General features: G+C 36.2%; 3 protein-coding genes across 6 annotated transcripts in view; 2 read left to right on the forward strand and 1 right to left on the reverse strand.

The window, feature by feature from the left end:
• LOC109102334 overlaps positions 1-24584 on the forward strand; it is a 37043-nt gene extending 12459 nt beyond the window's left edge. Inside the window, exons 5-11 of one of the 3 annotated variants that reach the window (XM_042729313.1) lie at positions 17079-17120; positions 17490-17531; positions 22668-22709; positions 23244-23264; positions 23374-23661; positions 23966-24109; positions 24389-24583. In XM_042729313.1, coding sequence (XP_042585247.1) covers positions 17079-17120; positions 17490-17531; positions 22668-22709; positions 23244-23264; positions 23374-23661; positions 23966-24109; positions 24389-24432 — 623 coding nt within the window. In that variant the 3' untranslated portion in view covers positions 24433-24583. Of the gene's footprint in view, positions 1-17078; positions 17121-17489; positions 17532-22667; positions 22710-23243; positions 23265-23373; positions 23662-23965; positions 24110-24388 lie in introns of all 3 variants that reach the window. The other 2 variants (XM_042729315.1, XM_042729314.1) reach the window with 2 other exon arrangements.
• On the forward strand, positions 127-3741 carry LOC109050650. 2 transcript variants are annotated; one of them, XM_042729312.1, is made up of 9 exons: positions 127-316; positions 427-536; positions 1494-1691; positions 1821-1907; positions 2133-2386; positions 2473-2601; positions 2749-2889; positions 3031-3145; positions 3266-3741. In XM_042729312.1, exons 2-9 carry the CDS (start codon positions 518-520, stop codon positions 3484-3486), a joined length of 1164 nt encoding a protein of 387 aa, XP_042585246.1. In that variant the 5' UTR covers positions 127-316; positions 427-517; the 3' UTR covers positions 3487-3741. The 2 variants fall into 2 exon arrangements, with proteins under 2 accessions (XP_042585246.1, XP_042585244.1); XM_042729310.1 differs by lacking the exons at positions 127-316; positions 427-536 and adding an exon at positions 553-1351.
• Positions 3556-10221, reverse strand: LOC122138218. Its single transcript, XM_042729309.1, has 6 exons — positions 9366-10221; positions 8810-8943; positions 6461-6608; positions 5904-6152; positions 4213-4477; positions 3556-3984 (listed from the first exon to the last, which is right to left on the reverse strand). Exons 1-6 carry the CDS (start codon positions 9734-9736, stop codon positions 3781-3783), a joined length of 1371 nt encoding a protein of 456 aa, XP_042585243.1. The 5' UTR covers positions 9737-10221; the 3' UTR covers positions 3556-3780.

The following is a 24584-nucleotide window of genomic DNA, read 5'->3' on the forward strand; positions in this document are numbered from 1 at the left end:
ATATATCTGCTTGTATTTTTACAATCTAACTCATAATCAGATTTTAAGTTGCATGTCTTTTATATTTTATCTTTGTTTAGACAAATACTGCACTCCACAGGATTTTTCAGACCATCTTTTTCAGCATTTCCCCATCCTGAAAGAGTGTGGCGGTTTCCAGCTCTTGCGATCCAGAGGATCAACACGTTCAAAAATATTAGAGACAATACCCTGTCCAGACGATGGCTATTGCCCCGAGTACCTCTTAAGTGAGTCAGTCATGATTGGGCAGGCTGTCATATATATCAGGCCACTCCAGAAAGATATAGATGTGCAGGTAGGTTTAAAAAAGTTTAGGAGTTTACCAAAATTATTATTTTTTCTAAAAGAAAATAACCCTACTATCTGTTAATGTTTATGTCTTTTTTTCTTCTTCTTGTGGTTCAGAATCTTGAGAGTGACCAGCCTGTATCCACTGGACCACTGACAGAATGCTTGTACTGCAATAAGAAGTATAGCCTGTCAGAAATACAAGACCATGTTGATGTTTGTGAAAAGTAGGTGACCTTTAAAAAAACAAAAAACTAACACATGATTACACAACATTTTATATACATAAGCACTTTTTTCCTTTACAATAATGTGTAACACTCTATTTCGATAGTCCACTTTAGACATTCTACTAACTATAAGTAACTTTTCAACTACATGTCTACTAACTGTCATTAGAGAATTAGTAGACTGTTTGCTTAATCGCTGCTAAAACCTTATTGTGTTGGTCTCCCAACAGACATTCTACTGTCTATAAGTAACCTGGCAACTACAATTCAACTTATTCTCCTAACCTGAACACCTAACCTGACAGAGTTAGTTGACCTGAAGTTGAAAAGTTACTTATAGTTAGTAGGATGTCTAAAGTGAACTATCGAAATAAAGTCTAACCAAATAGGGTATATTTGATGTGGTTATCTAATCTCTTAATGCAGATTTAAAATTTTTGGACCATTTTCACAGACCTTGGTGATGCCTTTCCCCCCAAAAAAGTATTACTTTACTATTATATACTTTACATTGTATTACTTGGGCATTCTATTAAAGAAACAGGTATCACTTATTGTGGTAAGGTTTGTAATACTGCTGCTGAAGGAGTGATGTTGAATTAAAAAATGTTCACCGCTGTTCTGTGGTTATGGTTAAATCAGGTTACATGAGTCAGGCAAAGTGATATCAGATAACACTGGCAGTACAAGACAGGAAGAAATGTCAGCAACCATGTCAGAGGATTATGCTGAAAGGGAGGAAAGGGCCTCAACATCACTCACTACTTTTTTCTCAGCCACTACCAGCCCATCAGCAGAGCCTGCCACTGAAGGTGTCTCCATCTAAATGAACATACCACTGAACATTGCTTTCTCTGTATTCGCTTTAGCACACACATCATGTTATTAAATCATCATATCAGTTATTTGTATCTTTTGAAGATTTGTTGTAATCACTTGACTGTGTTTGCATAGAGTGGAAAATTGAGCCTGATCTTGAAACAGCTGCCCGGCTGTTTCGAAGACATATCTTAAAGAATGCTGAGGACAAACCAGACCTAGTTGTTACACTAGATCTACACAGCTGTGAAAAGGATCGAGAACGGGAAATGTTAACTTTTTATAAACGTCCAAATATTGATTGGACAAGTCCGTTTACTGTAAAACTGAAAGGTATGAATATTTGTATATAAAGGCATTTAGTATATTACGTAGCATTCTTGCATACTATTTTCGTATTTTGTTCTATTTTGGTTTTATTAATGTGGTTATGATGTACATTGTAATTTGTGCTAAAAACAGGTGATGCTGCATTAGGGGATGGAGTAACACGGCATTTTTTCACATTGGTAATGGATAAGCTCCACAATGGATTTGAACTGGACATTGGTAAGTTACAATTTCCAAATCTGAAGTTAAATGTACTTGGACATACAATTTCTTTGACCTCCACTTCAGTTAGGGTAATACAAAGGGTAGGCAAATACAGGATGTAATGCATTTTAAGAAAAGTTTTGTTTTGTTCAACTTAATTTAATAAGTATGAGCATAGTTAATAGAAAGGTTTACTAAGAATGTCATTTGAGTGCATTTGTCTTGTTATAAATTTACCAGATAACTGTGGAAAAACACTTTTATTCAACGGAGAAGATGATCACAAGGTCCCTTCGACATCTAGACCACTTTTGGATGGTGACCTGTTCAGAGTTGTGGGAAGAATGATTGGACATTCATTTATTAATGGAGGTCCACTCTACTCAGGACTTAGTGCAGCTTTCTTCCCCCTTTTAAGTGGCAGTAAGGATGATACTCCAATTTTGGAGTTGAAGGACTGTCCTGATACAGATGTGATTGAAGTTGTGTCCCTTGTATGTACACTCTGTCTTTCGTATTTTTTTTTAATGTGGAAAAATATATTTAAGACTTACATTTTTATGCTTTGTATAAATCATAGCTGGAAAGCCAGAATGAACTAAATCCGAACGAAATGGACAGTATCAACAATCTGGCCATCAGTTGGGACCTGCCAGCAGTCAGCAACATCAACAGAAGATGGTTGGCAGAAACCATTCTCTACCATGGGGTAGGTATTATCTTATTTAATGGTGAAAGCTGTAAACTGCAGCTGGATATTCTACTTGCACTGTCTCTAACACCACAAAAAAAAAAAAAAAAAATCTTGGCTTCTATGGCATTTGTCCTTTTAGTGTGGTTTATTGTTAATTTCTAGGTTATTGGTCGACGTGAAAAACAGATCGCACAGCTGCGGAGAGGACTCAAAGACACTGGTGTTTTGAGAATGATAAAAGAACAAACCAGTTTAGCTGGAGTACTGTTTCCCAGATCTTCTGCACTAGTACTGGAACCAGAGGTCTTTTCTACTTTGATACTTGCAGTGAACAAACAGTTTATTAATGGTTTCTGATAAAACTCTAGGTAGTTGAATGAATTACTGAATAAATTTGGCTGCCCTGTGTTTAGCTTGTATTAAATGCTGCTGTTTTTGTATTAGATGATACTTAAGAGGGTCATCTGGCCAGAACCTGACAGTGATGAAGATGAAGCCCAATTCAACCTGGAGCAATCTTGTGACGTTACAGCCTTCTTGCGTGAATATATTCAAACAGGTAAACAGGTTTTTTTTAATTATTATTATTAGTTTAATGCATGTTCAATATTCAGCAGCAGATGATTGTATGTAAACGAATGATGCAATGGAAAATATTGTTTTACCCAAACTGATGCAGGATCACCTGCTGAACTGTGCGAGTTGATGAAGTTTTGGACTGGCTGGACGGTTCTGCCTCAACATCTGTATGTTGAAGTGTCACCTGACCTTACACTGCCAGTGGCTTCAACCTGCCTCACAACACTAAAACTTCCTTTAAGATGCAGAACCTTTCTTGCATTTACACAAGCCATGAGAGCAGCAGTTTCATCCACAAGGTTTGGCTTTGGCCTTGTCTGAGTTGTTACATTTAAAGTTGGTCATGAACCGATAAATGCATGTTTGGGAAAAAAATGAATGACGTGTTTGTCGTCTTCAGCATTTTTATTGTTGTTTTATGAATGCATGTTCTTGAAAGGAACTTTCCCAGTTTTGCATTGTTCAAAATTCTTGTGAGTTAAATGAAGTTTACATAAGAACAAGTTATCAGAAAGCCTTGCTGTAATTCAGGCATTTCATACACAATGTTACAATAAACTCACCAAAAGAAAGTCAGTTCATGGCGTCAGTCCTCAATGCTCCAAACAAGAACATCTAATATCTTAAAATCTCTGTCAGTTGTTCCACTGTGGAATTATAAACATTCACTGTGGCATTTAGTGGAACATCCCGGTTGGGAAGACCTGCAATCTCCTCTGCAGTGAGGCTGCGTGGCAACTGCACATCTGGGATTGAAATGCTGTTTGCATCTTCCATGGCAGGTGGTCCATCCCAGTCAACACCATAGTCCTCATCAACCAAAAAAATACAAGAACAGATGCTTTAATATTATGCATTTAACAAAATAAGCATTTATGTGCCACCAAGCCATACATTTATTGTTCTGATGTAGTTGTGAGTGAGGAAATTAAATGTAATAATTTACATCAATTGTGTTACATAAGACTTGCCTCCAGGACAAGATTTTTAAGCACTGGTTAAATGGACCAGAAAAAGAGTTAGTGTGAGTTTAATGTGCAAACATACAGTCCCTAAATCATCAGCAGCATCTCTGTTTTGCAGCCAAAGCTGATATGGAGATCGACCGTTCTCTGTTCTCAGTCTGTGAAAGTTCCATGCTTCTTTAAAAGTGTTAAGCTGATGTTGTAACTGGAGGGAAAAGGTCCAATGCAGAGCAAAAATGTGGATCTCATCATCAGGGTTCAACAGTCCAGTCATCTCCAAATGGTAAAACAATGTGTGGAACAAATCAAGGACTTGTGTGTATACATCTCGCCAAAGACGTTCAATCCTAAAAAGATGATGATACAAACAAGCATCACACTGATCAGTAAAATTCATAACCTTTTTATAGATCAAAGCCATATTATCTGCATTTAGATTTGACAGGTGTTTGAATAGTCTTGAACACGAGTGACATATCCAGTACCTGGAGATCTACCTACCTTCAAAGTTCAGCTCTAACCCTGCTCGAACAAAACTGAAGTTAATTAAGATCTTCAGGAGCACTTGATAATTACAGATATGTGCGTTTAATTAGGGTTAGAACAGAACTTGGCTGGTAGGTACAGTATATCTCCAGGAACAGGAGACTGGACCACCTCCATGTTTGACCATGGGTTAGGGTTGCCTGTAAAACTTATATATTGCTGTAAAAAATAAATAAGTACAAAACTCTGAAGCGATTTTACAGTTAAGTTTCAGCACTTTATTGGCAACTTTCTTTCCAGTAAAACCAAACCCCTAGATTATAAATGTACTTTCCTCCAGATATACGTAAGCTTGGTTCAGGGATCAGTCTTAGAATGTTCTTGAGTGGCCTGTGTTCAGATTTAAATCTCATTGAAAAGTTAGTTGAATTTGAAGAAAGCAGGGATAACGTGAATGCCAAAAATTATCAGTGATCTGGAAGTTTTTTTATAGAAAGAAATGGGCCAAGATTGCAGTAGAGAGGCGACAGATGCTTCTCATCATCAATTAACACTCAAATGTGTATTTATAAACTTTCTATAATTGTTTACTGATGCCTTTATTAAATTTTTTCATAAAATTGTGTTCTTGGCATCAAAATGACAGGTCATGGGGTTGAGTAATTTTGATTGCAACTGTACATAAAGGATAACTTTGGACACACCTTCTCATTCAAAGAGTTTTCTTTATTTTCATGACTATGAAAATTGTAGAGTCACACTGAAGGCATCAAGGGCTATTTGACCAAGAAGGAGAGTGATGGGGTGCTGCGCCAGATGACCTGGCCTCCACAGTCACCGGACCTGAACCCAATCGAGACGGTTTAGGGGTGAGCTGGACCGCAGACAGAAGGCAAAAGGGCCAACAAGTGCTAAGCATCTCTCGGGGAACTCCTTCAAGACTGTTGGAAGACCATTTCAGGTGACTACCTCTTGAAGATCATCAAGAGAATGCCAAGAGTGTGCAAAGCAGTAATCAAAGCAAATGGTGGCTACTTTGAAGAACGTAGAATGATATTTTTTCAGTTGTTTCACACTTTTTTGTTATGTATATAATTCCATATATAATTCCACGTGTTAATTCATAGTTTTGATGCCTTCAGTGTGAAGCCACAATTTTCATTGTCATGAAAATAAAGAAAACTCTTTGAATGAGAAGGTGTGTCCAAACTTTTGGTCTGTACTGTATATATATATATATAAGAAAAGCGTCATGATTTCAAATGATACAAATACTTTTTCATCTACCTCTGATTGTGAACACTCCTTCCCGTAATGTGTGAATTGCGGTTTTCTCCGCGGTTCTGAACCATAAATTGAGCAACCTCAATGTTTTCACCTCCTTTATCTGAACGAACACGAGATGGCAACCCATACTGGCTAACAGCACCAAGGAAAGCATCCAGCACAGTGGTGGCATTATTGTTAGTAGCAGCATTCAGATAAACTACAAGACGACTAAACCCATCAATGCCTCCATGGATCACGAATCGCCATCTGATTTTAGACAAAAAGGATGACAGACAAGAAACATCAGAGTTTGTACACATTTTGACTAGAAAATTCCAATGACTTTTTCTATCACCATCCTTATAAATGTGTCTTGTATATCATTTGCTAATGAAAATAATTATTACAACAATGTTGTAATTTAGAATATTATGCTTAATATTTTCTGAGGGTATAAATGTGTAGTAAATGAAAATATGTACGGTAGGTCCCTAAAAGTGAGATCATAGTATTTGGGAGTCCTTGGCATCAAAACATTAGACAATCTCAGTTGGATTCCAAAAAAATCGAATTACCGTATTAATTTATGATTTCCATCTATATGCCACATGCAATTCGGACCAGGAACGGAGTACTGTCTGCGATGAAGAGTCCGGTTAGCCAGGGCTCGAAGTTGTGTTCCCTCTGGGTCCACTCTGTGTAGTGATTCACGTACCCTAAAAACTTCAGATGATGAGATATTATTTTGAATTCTGTAATGTGTTTGCTCAAAGTTAATGAGAGTTGGGTAAAATCACTTCTACTTGATGCAAAGTAAATACAAGAATTTCAAAAAGAGTTACTGAGGAAAAAAATAAAATAAATAATAATAATAGAGACTAATGGTTCAAATCTTCCAGAATTGACCTGGACTTAATGTTTGTGTGTACACACCAAATATCTTATTAGCCATCTTGTGAGTGTAGACTGAAGGCTGGTTTATACTTCTACATTGGACCAAAGCCATATGCTCTGTGTAGCTATGATGGTTACGCCTCTCTATAAAATAACTATACATTGCATTTACGCAGAATGCAAGTGCTGTGATTGATCAGAACCAAAGACCCTGCCCAGGATTATAAAAAATATATCTGCAGTAGTTCATTCATTGGAACTAAATGTAATAGTGCCTGATTGCTTGTAATGAAAGTGCAAAGGCTGATTACAAACAAATATGTACAAATAAAAGCTCATAAAACATGAATCCAAATAAATATTTATCCAAATAAAAAATTGTCATAACGTAAACAAATATAGGCTTCTGCTGCGCTTTACTCCAGTAGTGGTGTCGACAACTGGAGTAAAGCACAGCAGAAGTAGATATTTCTTCACGTTATGACAAATTTTTATTTATGTATACTTGCAGAACAATACAAACACACCAAAGCAGAGCTATAAATGCTAACAGCCACATAGGGCACATCATATGGGCTATGCAGGTCTGCCATAGCAGGGTTTTTCCTACATTGAAAATTTTTTGGCGGCCGCCAAAACGATTTTTTGTCCCGCCAAAGCCTTATTTGATCTGTAATTGTGTTTTGTGAGTGAAGCAGGCTACAGACGGAGTGACGGAGAGAACAAGCACAGCGCCCCTCCCCCGCGCGCGCACTCTCCGTCTTCAGTTCTGTCTTTGCTCTCTCACTCGCGTCAAAATCAACTGATCCTAAAGGTCGGAAGACCGAATCCATGTTTCACGTGGTGCATTCGGAGAATATTTTTGCTGAATTACCGCTGGGTGTGAATTGCAGTCAAAAAAAAGTCGCCTTATCTTCTCTTACAACTTGTTACAAGCATTCCGCACATGCAGCTGACATAACTTTAAATAAACGCAAAAAAAATCTATCCAGTTATGAAGTGTTGTGTGTGTGTGTGTGTGTGTGTGTGTGTGTGTGTGTGTGCGTGTGTTGACAAATCTTTCGCGATGTCCTAACAGCCAGGATTCCCACACAACACGTCCGCTAAAGTCCGATTCGCGACCAAATTACTCCTTTGAGCCGATTCATTATAATGAATGGTTAAAGCAGTCGGTCTGCCCGTCAGTGTCGATGTATAACAAATCATTACTTCTTAGAAGAACATACACATCTGAAATGAGAAAGTAAGTGTGCTTACCCCATTTAGCAAGAGTGGTTAGTAAAATTTAGCCTTAATAATCCACAGTATAGGCCTATGACAATGTGTAGTAAATTACCTATAAAATCATTTAATTTAAAGTTAGACTGGAGTGAGATGAAACTAGATCAAAGCACAAAGCAAGCTGTTGCTAGCTAGCTGCTAATTGTATTAAATTTTATATGGTAAAAAATTACACCTTTTAACGCTATGTTTTTAATGCTACTTTTTAATTGATATGATTTATACTAAAATAATTATCAGGTCTATCAAAAAAGGGTTTTATCTTTCAAAACTATGAAAGCCAATGGTTGAAAAATCACAGCTTTTTTTGCAAAGACGGCAATAAAGGATGACAGTGAGAGTGACAGGTAATATCTGTGTCTGATAATTGCATAATTTGTAAATAGATAAATTGTGATACCTTTGACATTTCAAATATACTTTGGTATCGATGATGTTTACATGTAAAATAAGTTGTAATCGTTTTCTTTTACTATCTAGCCTAACAGTGATCGTTTTTTTTCATAAATAAATAGGATAAGAAAAAAAAAAAATCACAAACTGTTTCTTTGTATTTATTTTAAATTTAACATTTATTGTCAATATTGGGCTTGCGGATCATGTGGGTACTAGGGTACTCTTTACTGTGTGTGGATGACCATGTCGGTCAGCCACCACCGAAGACCAATTTTGACCCAGGAAAAACCCTGCATAGGTCCGTTACAGAAGTATAAATCAACCTACAAGTATTTAAACAAAAACAAACTTACACTGAATCAAATGTCCACTTGCTTGGAGAAAAGCTCTCATCATACGGTACCCACACTGTGGGTGCTCCCTTTGAATCTCCATCACCAAACGGTCCAGTTCGGTATTGTCAATGCCAGAGTACAACTCTGAAACTCTGCGGGACAAGTGAATAATAGAGTGATATATTTAGCATTAGATGCATCATATATGCATGCAACGACTTGGAATTGTGTAAAACGCTATACACGTGTCTGTGTCTTAACTATTAATGTCATAACTGAATGTCCTAGTTTAATTTCTAACTATCATATTATACTATTCAATTGTATGTTTCTCTGTCACATAGATAATACTTGCCGGTAGTATATGTAAATCAGTTGTTATTTCTGAAATTGATTGAAGTTTGTTTGCGCAGAATTAGTAATATTAAAAATAACATCGTAAGGATAAATGTGTGCAATGAACAGTGCCTTTTAATATGATGATGCGCGATGTTGTAAACAAAAAACGGTGATTATGGCCTTGAGGCGTTTGCATAAAAGCATTAAAATGTATTTAAATTGATGTTTAACTTACTTCAGTCCACACTGCTGCATTCGTCGATGTACCGTCCATCGACTAACTCCATACAAGGCCGCGATATCTTTAACGTGTAGCCCATACATAAGATACCCTTCTATGGCCTCGCCAGGAATCTCCACGGCTGGTCTCCCCACTCTCCCAGGCCTATCCGAAGACAATCGTTCTTCCACTACCTTTAAAATGTCAGCAGCCAAACGGGTGTCGGCGCCTGATAAGGCAGAAAATTCTCCCAGACGTTCCAACAACGTATTGGTTCTATCACATATATACGCGTAACAATCTTCGGAAATACTACCGTTTCTCTGTACACGCTCCACTTCATCTGCTAGTGAATTTAACGCTCGAATTAGCTCTGCCGCCGCCATGTTTCCAACACCTCAAAAAGTTAGGTTTACCTGTTGCCGAGCCCCGCCTTGTTCACGCAGTGATTGACATGGCGCGCGGGGGGGCGGACACGTGATCGGCTCGGAATGCATTTTCAACGTGCACATTGAATTTTGCTACATTCATTGCGGGACATTGAATGGAAATGCAATCGTAAGTGTCTTGACTGTGAGTGTAAATGCAATTAAGAAAAATAACATTTGAATGATAATTTTGCCACAGTTTTTGCTTGAACATGTTACACATATCAAATAATTTCTGTAATACATTTTCGTTTTAATTTTGCAACTTATAAAGCGTTAAAATGAATATTCATTTTACATATTAAAACTAGTGTATGAAATGGCAAATGAAAATTATATAAATACATTTTCATTTTCATTTTGCACCAAACGTTGCACAAATGTATTGGAAAATGTAAATGCAAATACAGAAATGCATTGCCATTTTACATATTGCATTGTCATTTTGCATATTACATTCCCAATTGAATATTGCTACCCATATGCTTCCATAGCTCCCCTCAGAAACACATTCATATAAATCCCCAAATCAATATTGAGGATTTTTTTCCAATAGTCCGTGCATCATGAACAGTGAGTGATCTGCATGCTACAGTATTTTTCTCTGTGCGTCGGTCTTCAGCGTCTCTGGTCTGTATTAACGGTCGTTAACAGACTTCATATTTTCACATAAATCACATTTTGAAAAATGATCGCATTGTAACGCAGTTTGTGCAAGTGCAGAACAGAGAGTTGCAATAAGGCAAAAAACAGCCGGTTGCCGATCGCGTAATGGCCAAAGTATATTTCGGATGTCCGCGCACTGTCGGCATTACGTTATTTTCGTCATCAGGAGGGCTCGCGGACAGCCGCTCATCCCGTGGTACTGCGCATGTGAGCTCATCCGTCCACGCTCATCTGCGGTTGAGTATACTTTTCTAAGCTGTGCAGACGCGGCTGTGCGCGAGACGGAAAGGAACGCTGAATGTGAAGTGTACCCGGGCCACCCTACAAACATGTGACTGACCGCTCACTCGCACCAACAGGAGGAGGACGGGTCAGTGTTACTCTCTACACTGCACTTAGTCTGAGAGATTCCTACTCGTTCAGTCTTTGAGGAGACATGGAAAACAGCGCATACCGCAGGAACGTTATAATGGAAAATATTAGTTGTTTTGAAACCGTGACATTTTCAAATTGTGGTATACCTTGAAACCTGTAATCGGCCCATGTCTACCCCCACTCCACGATGATACCGGTATTGTCAGTGTTGTCACACGTTGATTAACCGGTGGGAAATTTTCCTCACCGTGGCAACCCTAGTTGGTATTCTGTCTCTATCGATTAAAATAAACCTACCATAAAAATTACAGACCCTTCATTTCTTTGTAAGTGGGCAAACTTACAAAATCAGCAGGGGATCAAATAAATATTTTCTCCTCTGTACATGAGCATCTCCTTAACTGCTCTGAGAGTCACTTCATGAGAATTTGACTTTGAAGAATTTGAAGTTTCTTTTGAGTAAAACTACCCTCATGTCATATCACACACGGAAACTCGTCAAAATAAAAGTTTGGTTTAACTTGAAGACATTGTGGCAAAAATACATTACTATTAGGGACGCACCGAATATTCGGCCACCGAAAATTTTCGGCCGAAAATGGCCCAAAAGTGCATTTTCGGTTTTCGGCCGAAAGACTTTTATCACCGAAAAAATACGAAATGTTGTGATGACGCAAACAGAAACCGCGACCTGCACGTGCACCTGCATAGCGCAGACCACAAGCTCCCCGCGACATTCACTTCTAACCAGTGGGTCTTAACAGAGAACATTCTCTCTCTTCTTGCCCCCTCTGAGCTCCTCTGATGCATCTGTAGCGGACGTTATTCCTTTAATCGCAACACTAAAGCGGCTCCTAAGCAAAGAGGTTGAGACGGACCACGCAGTGAAAACAAAGAAACGTACACTCTTTAAGTCTGTCAGCACACGTTTCAATAAGATCTATTCGGATCCTCTGCACTTCGTCGTGACTGTACTTTATCCGCCTTATAAAGACCATTACGTGGATGCGGAAATAAAGCCGCGTGCACGAGAAATTACCCAGTTATCCAATTATCGCAGCGATGGATGCGGAGAACCCACGTGGAGACGGAGAAGCGCACAGAGTATTGCACGGAGAAGGAGATCAGAGCACAGAAAAAAAGACTCGTCTCTCTGCACCCTCGGTGTCTGATATGTTCAGTGAAATCCTGCAAGAAAGTGGCTCAAATAATAATAATACGTAGGCTATTATGTTCTTAGGCTACTATATATGTGACATCAGATTGTAGCCATATTTCTGCTAGAATTTTTTTTTAAATTTGATATAAATGTTTATTTATGCCGCGGCCTTATTTAAATACACTCTCTCAAATCTTTCTCAAATGTCAGGCAGATGACAAGCTCAACCGCTCAACAGATAGATGGTTATCTGTATGAAGCCCTCATCCCCAGAAATGATAACCCTCTTGCCTACTGGAGAAGTAATGCACTTTCTTATAGTAGTCCTACAGATGAAAATTTTTAAATGCACTTGACCTAAATGCACTTTGTTTTTATGAGAGAACATTTCATTTTAAAACCTTTCTGCAGGCCAGTAGGCCTGTGCATTATTTTTCAATGTACACATGAGTGGGGTCAAGTTAAACATTTTAGTTTGAATTTTATTTTATACTGTGCATTGTTGCAATGTGCTAAATAAATATTTGCATAATTTGTAATTGATTTATTCTTTGAAACTTCAATATTCATTTATGCAATTGCAATGCCTTGATTTTAGTAAAGTTAGTACACAGTCATAGCCATAAATGCAATGGTACTAATAATTGGCATAATTTCTTTCGGTGTTTCGGTTTTCGGCCTTGGTTTCCTCTTTTTCGGTTTCCGGTTTCGGCCAAGAATTTTCATTTCGGTGCATCCCTAATTACTATTGTTCAGTAGAATGCACGTAATACTACTACTACTACTACTACTACTACTACTAAAATGATTAAAACCTTATTTTTAAGGAATACAGTGTTTCCCATTCATTAACTAGACTGTGGCGACCCATTGTGTTTCACGCCATTGCTTTGGCAAGTATCTGTCAAACCAACGCTATCTCACGACCAATTTGTACGTATTTTACGAGGTGGCTAATTCGTACGAATTTGTACGACCTCACTCATACGATTTCATACGATTTGTCTAGACCCCAGTGACGGGTAGGTTTAGGGGCGGGGTTTGGTGTAGGTAATTCGTACAAATTCATACGAATGTGCAACTCGTAAAATACGTACGATTTGGCAAAAATCGTATGAATTTGTACGAGTGTGGTCGTACGAATTCGTACGAATTAGCCAACAAATTGTAATATGACTTATCAAGTCTGTTTGCGCTGCTTGTTTCAAAGTGAAACGAAAGTTAAACTTATCAAAAAAGTGAAACATGTAATAGCTTGATCTTATCACAGTGAATCCAGTGTTTATTGCGCTGCTAGCGCCACCAGTTATCCATAATTTGCACATTTGGATCATTTTCAACCAAAGTAACAGTTTCACATTTTACAACTGTTTCATTAATTACCAAAAATAAAGCACATTGCGCACGAGATCAGCTTGTGATGCTGGGGCCCTCGTTTTTGTAAAACAGCGAACGTATGCGTTTAGAGTTGGTAAATATAAGAGGAATCACATTTATATGTGAATCTTCCTGTGAAACTCCATGTACATTTCTTCAGTCCTTTCCAAATATTTGATTTGTACTGTGAGTTTAAGTTAGTGTAAACACAAGCCAGCCTGTTTGCCAGCAGGTTATTATAGTGGAATATTGACCTTGAAGATTAAGACTCTTTTCGAACATGCACATTTGGGGAAGATCGGACATTTCTGAGTTACATTTTTCCCACATGGCGAGACATCAAACTTTGTCATGGCGCAACTGTTTAATGTCAAGATTTCCACAATTTAACATTTTAATTAGATTGACCAAAAAAAAATTATAAAATGTCATACAAAGTATTTGTTAAAATCATGTCACTTCCTGTTGCCAGCAGGTGGCGCTATAGCGATATCTGAATATTGGCATGTAGGTCAGGAGTCTTCTCAAACATGTGAGTTTGGGGCAGATTGGACATTGTATGTCTGAGTTATAGCAACTTCCTTTCTCATGAAAACATCGAAATTTGTAAGGCCGCCACAGACACGCCCTTAAACGAAACCTCAAGATCTTCGCAATTTACACCGCAAACGGCCTTTAGATTACACTGACAAAGTGTTGATGTTGATCTGAATAAATCTCTAGGAGGAGTTCGTTAAAGTACAACCCCTGAAAATGGCAAAAAACGACACAAATTTTTGCAGAGAAAATTCAAAAATAACTGACTTCCTGTTGGGATTCAAATTTTCTACCAAGAGACTTTTTTGTAGGTATTGGTGTGTTACATGTGTGTACCGATGTTTGTACATGTGCGATTTTTTGTACATGGTCGTGAAACGTAGCTCGAGGCGCACTCCGTTGAAAATGTATAGGTGGCGCTATCGAGGCATTTTGCCACACCCAATAATATTGGCCTTCAGATGTGTTCAGGCCAGGACACTGATCGAACATGTGAAGTTTTGGGCAAGATTGGAAATTTTATGCCTAAGTTACAATAACTTTTATTCCCATGGCGAACATCGAACTTTTGTGACCGCGCCATGGACACGCCCTTTAATGAAAACTCAAGATCTTCACAATTTAAACATCGCACCAGGCCTTTAGAATAGAGTGACTGAAAAAAAAAGAATTATGTCATAAAATTTTCTCGGGGTAGTTTGTTTGCAGCGTAAAATATGTCACTTCCTGTTGCCAGTAGGTGGCGCTATGACTAAACTGAATATGGGCATGTCAATCTGTTCAGGTCAGGAGTCTTATCAAACATGTGAAGTTTGTGGCAGATTGGACAGTGTATTATCTGAGTTATAGCAACTTCATTTTTCATGGCGAATCATCGAAATTAAGCCGCCACGGACACGCCCTTCAACGAAAACTCAAGATCTTCGCAATTTAACATCGCAAAGGCCTTTAGATTAGGCATACCAAATTTGGTGTTGATCTGAATAAATCTCTAGGAGGAGTTCGTTAAAATCCAAGGCATGCAAATGACAAAAATGATGCAAATTTGCTCATAAAATTAAAAATAACCCGACTTCCTGTTGGGTTTCGGATATTGCTCCAAGAGTCTTTTTTGTAGGTACTGATGCTTTACATATGTGTGCCAATTTTCGTGCATGTACGTGAAACACAGCTCGAGGGCTGTTGATTTTTTTTACGATAGGTGGCGCTGTTTTTGCCACACCCTTCTTCTGAAACCTATATCATCCGTAAATTTTCATCAGGTCTGACGCGTGTGCAAAGTTTCAGGACTTTTCGAGCATGTTTAGGCCCTCAAAAATGCGATTCATTTTGGAGAAGAAGAAGGAAGAAGAAGAAAGAAGAAAAAAGAAATCAAAAAAAATAAAAAATAATAATAATAAAATAAACGAAGCAGATACAAGAGGGTCCTCACACCATCGGTGCTCGGGCCCTAAATATTGGGGTGGGGGTTTATATTAATATATTTCTGAAGGGAACTGACTTCACAAAAGTTTCAATGGCATTTTTTCCCTTCTTATCACTGCTGATCCATAAGCGCCACCTGCTGTCAGAGAGTGAATCTGCGTTCTCATTCAGCCTGTCTGTTTTTGTTTCATGCAGGTTTTATTTTTTTTATCTTTTTTGTATCGTGATTAAAATTCAGTGGTTGGTTCTAATTTCAAATGGCTTTTCTTTAGTAAATACGTTTAGTTGTTGTAGTAGTAGCAACTGCCTGTTTTTTGCAAAAATAGTTTCATGGCAAGTAAAAATATTTATGTCCGGTAAATTTTCTCAAGTCATCAGCCACTGGTAGATGGGAAAGTTAGTTGTAGGCCCTGCTTGCAAGTGTTGAAATTAGGACAAAAATATTGCAATTTCCCAACTGCAGAGTAAGGTAAACTAATATACCTGAAAAAAAAAAATAATTTTCATTTATTTCACAGTGCAATTGTTTTACAATATATGGCTATTACTGTCATAGGAATAATAATATACAATTATTATTATTATTATTATTATCATTTTATTCTAATTTGTTTGGCTTCCAAATTCACCAGTGAGACTGAGACACTATATCACAACTAGAAAGAGGTTCCCCCTTAAATTTCAAGAACAAGTACATTCACCAGCTTTTTTCTTTTACTTTGCACACTAAACCTGTGTTGGAGCTCTTAATTTTGAACTCTCAAAGTGCACCAGATTTATGAATTTAACTTTAAAATGTACAAGATTTTATTACCGGGGGCTTGCCTTAATTTGATGAACAGAAAAATGTACATACACAACAGAATTTCTGAGGGGGAAAAATCATAAGGCTATGGTAAGAATAAATAAAACTTGTTTTTATGCTTTCAAATAATTAGACATGCTAAAACACAGAATTTGGGAACAATAAAACATAAGGTTGGAAAAAATAAAACATTTCATAGGGCCCTAAACGTAATTTTTGTTACACTTTTAATGAATTGATGTTAAATTGTTTAGGTTTCATTATTTTAATTAATTAGACATGATTTTTGATTAATACAATTTAGGGCTGCACGATATTGGAAAAAACTCACATTGCGATAATTTGTTTTTCTGCAAATATATTTTGCTATATGAAAAAAAAGAAAGAAAAAAAATCACCAGATGACTTGAATAGCACTATTTGGAAAAAAAAGAATCAATGATTGGGGTGATTTTGTAGGTGAGTAAATCAGCATAGAAAATAAACAAATTACAAGCATAAATAAATATAATAAAACAAAGATACAAAATTAAATAAACAGTGCTTTGTATTTTTCAGGTAAGTCTAATAGTATTCAGTAGTATTAGTATTCTAATAGTATTCTAATATTCTAATATTCTAGTATTCTAATTCTAAGAGTATTCTAATAGTATTTAATTATCCAGAAATCGAATAATTAAATATAAAATAACACTCTATAAATTAAATTAATAAATCTGTGTTAAAGCTACAAAAGTAGCTGTCTGTCTGGCCCTAACCAACCCAACCCCCTCCCCACCCCCTTCTAACCCCAAAGCTGTAAACCTAGGGCAATGATGCATAATGTTGGCTAATAAAGTAAGATAACTGATTTTTTTTTTAAATTGTTATTTGAAATGAATAAACATTGCATTTAAAAAAATATTTACTATTTAATCTAGTTAAAACTGTGTAAAACTGTCTTTATGTTCTTAAAGCTCAAGCCCCCTCTTGGAGGAAACCGTATTACTATGCAACAAGTCAGTACATTTACAGTGTTGTATTGATGCATAATAATGCTTTTTTTAATGCTAATAATGCTCTTAATGTGTTTTCTTATGAAATGTCAAACAATCACTTTAACCCCTACTTTTTACAATATTAGTTTTCTGACAATACACTTAAATCCTAAATAAGGTTCTAATTAAACATTTTATGTCTCAAATCATATAACAGTATAGACATTAGATTTAACACAATAAATTAAGTAAATACAGTTTTCCCATTTGATGTTTTCTTGTGATAATGTAATGGCAGTAATACAGTGGTATAATAGTATGGGTTTGTTATTTCATGATTATATATTCAGCTGTTCAGTGTACTGTGTGTCTGTCTTTGTTTTATTGAAGCTCAACGCCCCTACAGGAGGAATGTGTATTACCGGACGCAGAGTAAGTCAGCAGATTTGCACTGTGGCACTGATGCATAATGTTTGATAATAAAGATAACTGATTTTTTTTTTTTTTATTGCTATTTGAAATGAATAAACATTCCTGGCATTTAACATTTCTATTTAATCTAGTAAATGTTAAAACTGTGTAAAACTCTCTTTATGTTCTTAAAGCTCAAGCCCCCTGGAGGAAACCGTATTACTATGCAACAAGTCAGTACATTTACAATGTTGTATTGATGCATATTAATGCTTTTTTAATGCTAATAATACTCTTAATATGTTTTCTTATGAAATGTCAAACTATCACTTTAACCCCTACCTTTTACAATATTAGTTTTCTGACAATACACTTAAATCCTAAATAAGGTTCTAATTAAACATTTTATGTCTCAAATTATATAACAGTACAGACATTAGATTTAACACAATAAATTAAGTGAATACAGTTTTCCCATTTGAGTTTTTTCTTGTAATAGTGTAATGGCAGTAATACAGTGGTATAATAGTATGGGTTTGTTATTTCATGCTCATATATTCAGCTGTTCAGTGTACTGTGTGTCTGTCTTTGTTTTATTGGCTCAAAGCTCCTACAGGAGGAATGTGTATTACCAGACGCAGAGTAAGTCAGCAGATTCATACTGTTGCACTGATGCATAATGTTGGCGAATACAGTAAGATAACATTTTTTTCATAACAAATAAACATCAAAATCATTAAACATTAAAACTTAATAAAACAAATATTAAAATCCTTAAAAAACTCAATCCCCATCTTCTAAAAACTCAAGCCCCTGGAACAAACGGAAGAAACATTAATAATCAGGGCTACTTTACTTTTATTATGGGTGCTGTATTCACAAGTATTTTCCAAGCAAATTAACTGCATGTTTTTATCATGTGTAAAATTACTGATAAACATGGCGGATAAACCCAAAAAAAGAAAAAAAGAAGAGACATGCTCGCGCGTCGCTTGCATTTTTTTTTTTGTTTTGCAAAACAAAACAAAACACAATATGCACATGAAACTCACCCAAATTAAACGATACAAATTCAAGCTAATGAAAACCACTCATCAGGGGATGCCAGGCAGGGCCGGCGCTCCGCACAAAAAAAAAACTCAATGGGTTCGAAAAAAAAAAAAAAAAAATCTCAGAATATTGAAGAGTCTCAAAATTGAAAATCAAATGCCAACCCCTGCACGACATATATCTCTGCCAATGATTAATGCCAATTAGAGGGGTGCACGACATATATCTCTGCCAATGATTAATGCGCATCAGGTGCGTGATTTCACATAGAGCAGCTGTTACTACACAGAGCAGTTGTTAACTGACAAGCTGCGCAAATCCAAGCTGATAATGAAGGTGGATTTGCGCAGCTTGTAATTTAACAACTACTATATGTAGTAACAGCTGCTCTGTGTGAAATCATGCACCTGATGGAATTTACCGCTGATTAGAGAACCGGCTTTACTGACGAGATGCGCATTAGTCATTGGCAGATATATATCATGCACCACTAATTCGAAAAAATCAAATATTCTGGTCCAGCCCTAATAATAAACTTTATTAATTGCACTGATGCATAATGTTGGCTATAATGTTATGATGCATAATGTCTTTTATTTTATTTTTTTTATTTTTTTATTATTATTTTAATATGTTACTAGCACCATACTGGTACACCAAAGGTATGTTTGATTTCCCTCTTATTAGTTACCATTTAGTTTAGGGATTTAGTTTTCCTAAATTACAGTAGTAAGTGTGCAGATTATTATATTCTATATATACACATGCATACACATATATTCTGTTCAAAGCAATGTGTTTCTCTTTGTTTTAACAATTTATTTAAACTCAAACACCCTACAGGAGGAAAGTGTATTACCAGACTCAGAGTAAATAAGATTTGCACCAGTGTTCCTCCTGCCATTATATTAGGGGAGCACAGTGCTGTGTTCCATACATCAATACGACGATGTATCATCACAGAGATTTGACGATAAAAGTATTGTGGCATATGTGCAGCAGAGTTGAAAAGTGCTAGGTTTCTAAAAAAAAAAATCATAAATAGAGCATAATATATAGGCTATAACAAAGTTTAATCTGGTCACTGTTGTCTGATATAAAGAGACGTAATCCCCGAAACAGAGCTTCCCACTTGTGCAATACGGAAATATCTGCTAAGTGTGCTAGTTATCTTGGTCAACCTGGCAACCATGAGCATGCACGCTCTCTCCACTGTGGATAAATGCGCTTGCTTTGTGAAAACACCAGTAAGCTTGCAGTTTAGCGATCTCCACTATTCTCCACATATTCTATTCTCAAAAAAGTGTAATTCAACACGTGTTCATTTATGAGAGAGAGAGAGGCTGCATATGTATGAATTACCACCGTTTTGCAGCGTTTCTCTATTAACAGTGAAGCTGTGGCTTTAATTCCTTTAGAAACAATTATGTTACTAGCTCCTTGTTGAGAAAGATAATATAGCTCTTGAGTGATTAAGCTATTTAGTTGATAAAATTGCTGGGCAGTGCTAAAAAGTTTGTTCCTGAATGTCTGAGTGCTGCCGCAACATGATATGTGTGATTGACTGAACGTGTGGGCGTTAGATACAGTTAAGACAGCGCATTAGTTTAGAACTCTTCTACTTTTTCTTTTTTAAACGTAGAGAGTGTGTTAATTTGTGCAATGATAACCTACCAGCAATGCTAAAATGATTTTTTTAATATATATTAGAATGAGTACATTACAATATAAATTTATTAGAACGAGTACATTATTATTTATGGGCTTAAAAACAAGATGCAGACAATCAGAATATTGTACCTGGTGGGGAGTGCCCAATGTAAACATGAAACATATGCCATTATTGTACTGTGGTACAGTTATGGAGGCCCTTCATAATGCAGAGGTCAGCTGGCTGCTCTGCCAACAGAAATGTCACTATTGTATGCAGTGTTTAATAAACAGTTGTTTTTAGGGCTGTGCGGTTAATCGAAATCGAATCCAAATCGCGATTTGAGACGTTGCGATTTGCTAATCGCAAAAGCCTTAGATGCGCACAATACAATACACTGTACCAAAACAAAAACACCACAAACAGCCTTGAGTGTGATTATGGCTTCTACAGGGTCAGATCAATAGTCTATTTCGGCAAATTAAAACTAAAGAAAAACGTTATGTAACTTAAGCTTCGAAAGACAGACAACGAACAAAAAAGGTAATTTGCAAGAGCTGCTTCACAATGCATATCAAGAGCATCCCTTATTGCATGTTCGCTATTTCCATTTGGAAGACCGCACACACAACCTATGTCTCTGAATGCTTCTCATACTCGCTCCTCTCTTCCCCACGTGGTGCGAATCCCGCGTCCCGGACGAGCTGTAGCTACACACTTGCCGCACTCACGCAGCCTGTTTCGTAACGCTAGGTTATATTCGCGCGCGGCCCTGCACCGCAAATCTCCACGAGAACATCTGGTAAAATGGATGAGGCTTGACCCACGCGCACAACCTGCGCGCCTGGCTCTGTGTTTAAAACGAATGTTAATTCAGTCTAACTGCTTGCTAATTTCACTTGGATGAAATGAAACATTCAGCACGTTTGCCATTTGTTCTTAAAATCCCAAATAAAATGTAACATAATGTAATACTTTAATAATTGACTAAAAAAATACAGTTCTTTATTTATAAAAAAAATAAACAAATATTTCCAGTGAAGTTCAGTAATTAATTCTGTAAAAGTAGTTATACCATTATAATCTTGTCTGCTGAAAAAAATTAAAAATAGAAAATAGAAAACTGAATGGATTTCAGGGTTATAATGGGAATTATATTGGTTTTAATGTAAACTATAATGGTGTCTATTTGATGGATTCTATTGGTGAGAGGTAATATGGCAGATGGCAACCAATAGAACAACAGTAATTCCTATTGGAATAATGCCAAAAACAAAAAGGAATTTTGTAATGGTTTAATGGAAACTGTAAGAATTTCGTTTTTTTTCAGCAGGGTAATGATACTCATACTGTGCTGCACATTATTGAGAATATTGAGCTGAAGCTTGACTCTGATTTTCCCCATATCGCACAGCCATAGCTGTTTTACTAAATTCTGCTGAGGTAAAATTCAGCGCAGTCCTGTATCGTGATACGTATGGTATCGTGACTTTGCTGGTGATACACATTCCCCTCACTTCATGAGCATTTGACTTTGAAGAATTTGAAGTATCATTTGAGTAAAGCTACCCTCATGTCATATCATATACAAACGGAAACCCGTCAAAATAAAACTTGAAGACATTATGGCAAAAATACATTACTATTGTTCAGTAGAATGTACATAATACTACTAAAATGATTTAAACCTTATTTTTAAGGCATAATCATACAATATTTCTTAAGTGTTTTAATTGTACTGTAATATTAAATCCCCTTTATTTGCCAATTTTTTTTATGTTCATTAATTAAAAAAATAAATAAATTAAATTAATGTTTTATGCCTTAATATGATAAACAGAAAAATTTAAATACACAAAACAGAATTTCAGAGGGGAAAAAAATCATAAGGCTATTGTAAGAATAAATGAAACTTGTTTGTATGCTTTCAAATAATTAGACATGCTAAAACAATAAAACATTAGGTTGGAAAAAATAAAACATTTCTTGGGCCCTAAACGTAATTTTTGTTATACTTTTAATAAATTGATGTTAAATTGTTTCATGATTTTAATTAATAAGACATGATTTTTGATTAATACAGTTTAATTTAACCATTAAAAGGAGACCAGAAAAACTAAAATGGAACAAGATGGAATCCAGAAAAATTCAAATGGAATTTGGGGAAAAAATAATTAAGTTGTTATATTGATTGCTGTCATTAAAAGAAAAACATGAACACCACGACTCCTTTAAGTGTTTGTGTCGGTGTCTGTCTGGCCCTAACCAACATAAACTCCCCCAAAGCCCTTAACCTAGTCCTAGGGGAGACTGTACACTGATGCATAATGTTGGCTAATAAAGTAAGATAACTAATTTTTTTTATTGTTATTTGAAATTAATAAACATTCCTGGTATTTAACATTACTATTTAATCTAGTAAATGTATGTGTAAAACTCTCTTTATGTTCTTAAAGCTCAAGCCCCCTCTTGGAGGAAACCGTATTACTATGCAACAAGTCAGTACATTTACAGTGTTGTATTGATGCATATTAATCATTTTTTTCTTAATGCTAATAATGTTCTTAATGTGTTTTCTTATGAAATGTCAAACTATCACTTTAACCCCTACTTTTTACAATATTAGTTTTCTGACAAAACACTTAAATCTTAAGGTTCTAATTAAACATATTATGTCTAAAATTATAGAACCCTACAGACATTAGATTTAACACAATAAATTTAGTGAATACAGTTTTTCCATTTGATGTTTCCTTGTAATAGTGTAATGGCAGTAATTCAGTGGTTTAATAGTATGGGTTTGTTATTTTATGCTCATATATTCAGCTGTTCAGTGTACTGTGTGTCTGTCTTTGTTTTATTGGCTCAAACCCCCTACTGGTGGAATGTGTATTACCAGACGCAGAGTAAGTCAGCAGATTCATACTGTTGTATTGATAATGTTGTCTTTTAAATTTATAACTGGATTTTACTTTTAAACAACAACAGTTTTTATGTTTAATTTCTTTTTTTTATTCTTTCAAATATCACAGCACCATTTTGGCGCATTCAGAGTAGGTCTCATTTCCTACTTACTTACTCATTAACATTTAAAAAAATATGCAATACAAAAATATATGTCAGTTTGGAAAGCAGTTTGTAATTAATAATTGTGTTGTTCAGATGGACATCATTCAGACGTCCCAGTGCCAAGTATTACAGTATTCAGGCAGACAGAGGACAGAGAGCGTGTGATCGTCATGTGTTCATTTGGAAGGAGGCTCACTGAGAGCTCTTTCCAGCTGTCACTGAAGAGTGAATACAACTATGCCTTAAAGAACCCACGGTGCTTTTCAAATGACGTGTGTGTGTTTGATGTGAAAGTGAGTCCTCCGGTTTCCTTCACCTGCGTACACCAGATTAATTATTTTGTGAACCGTCAGAGTGAGACCTACACATACAGCCTGTCAGGTAAAATACACTGTAGTAGCTCTGTTTTGCTGGCATGTTGGATTCTGACACATAGACATGTATGCCAAAATAATCTATTCTTGTCCTGTTGAGTATTTCATGAGGTTTCCTTGTAATGGCTTAAGAAGCAGTACTTGCATAGGCTCATTATTTCATGTTCATTAATTTATTAATATCATTAAATGATTTATTAAGTTCATACCAAGCTTTCAGTATCATACTGTATGTGCCCTGTGTGTCTCAAAACATGTAACTGTATATTTGTTCTGTACTTACAGTTCATGTCACCTGTGTTTTCTTTCAGATTTTGCTGCAGATCCTCATTGCTTGGATCCTCATTATGAAGGAGCATCTTCATCCTACATTGGCTTTTTCTCCTTCATTGCTGTTGGTCTCTTCATCATGACTGCAGCAGTGACCGTTGCCACCATTAAAAGCAAAGCGAAAGGTGTGTTTCATCCAAACAACTCATTTTCATGTCTAATATTCAAATGCACACATAAAACTATACAAAATTTGTTGTAACATCTGGTTTTAAATAAAGGCTACAAGCTCCAAAGAACAAGCAAACAGATCACAATAGCGTTACAGTAACACCTAGACCTCACTTGCTCCTAACATGTGACTCTGATTCTGCTGCTAGATGAGTTTTCACAAGTTTAGTGTGTTTTGCCACATTTATGCTGCTCTACACAACACATAGCACTCTGTGCCCTTGTTTCAACAGGTTCAGTGAATACTGGGACAGATAATGACTATACTGATGTATAAGAGGACGTCAGAGTTTCTGAAGAGAAAAGAATGGACAACCAATCAATTGATCAGTTCAGATTGATCAAATGAATTTCTGCATGCTGAACTTTAATACTCTTTCAAAATCATAAAATTCTCTAAACAAAGTAAAAATAATATATATATATATA

Source organism: Cyprinus carpio, chromosome B8 (assembly GCF_018340385.1).
Source record: "Cyprinus carpio isolate SPL01 chromosome B8, ASM1834038v1, whole genome shotgun sequence".
NCBI classification, from domain to species: domain Eukaryota; kingdom Metazoa; phylum Chordata; class Actinopteri; order Cypriniformes; family Cyprinidae; genus Cyprinus; species Cyprinus carpio.

Coding starts and splice junctions, on each gene's coding strand:
- LOC109050650 (XM_042729310.1), top strand. CDS start 1,240: ATGTCAGCAACCATGTCAGAGGATTATGCTGAAAGGGAGGAAAGGGCC. Junction 1,352..1,493: donor AGCAGAGCCTGCCACTGAAG/GTGTCTCCATCT, acceptor GTGTTTGCATAG/AGTGGAAAATTGAGCCTGAT. Junction 3,146..3,265: donor GCGTGAATATATTCAAACAG/GTAAACAGGTTT, acceptor AAACTGATGCAG/GATCACCTGCTGAACTGTGC.
- LOC122138218 (XM_042729309.1), bottom strand. CDS start 9,736: ATGGCGGCGGCAGAGCTAATTCGAGCGTTAAATTCACTAGCAGATGAA. Junction 4,478..5,903: donor AGGAGTGTTCACAATCAGAG/GTAGATGAAAAA, acceptor TCATCTTTTTAG/GATTGAACGTCTTTGGCGAG. Junction 3,985..4,212: donor CTGCTGATGATTTAGGGACT/GTATGTTTGCAC, acceptor TGTATTTTTTTG/GTTGATGAGGACTATGGTGT.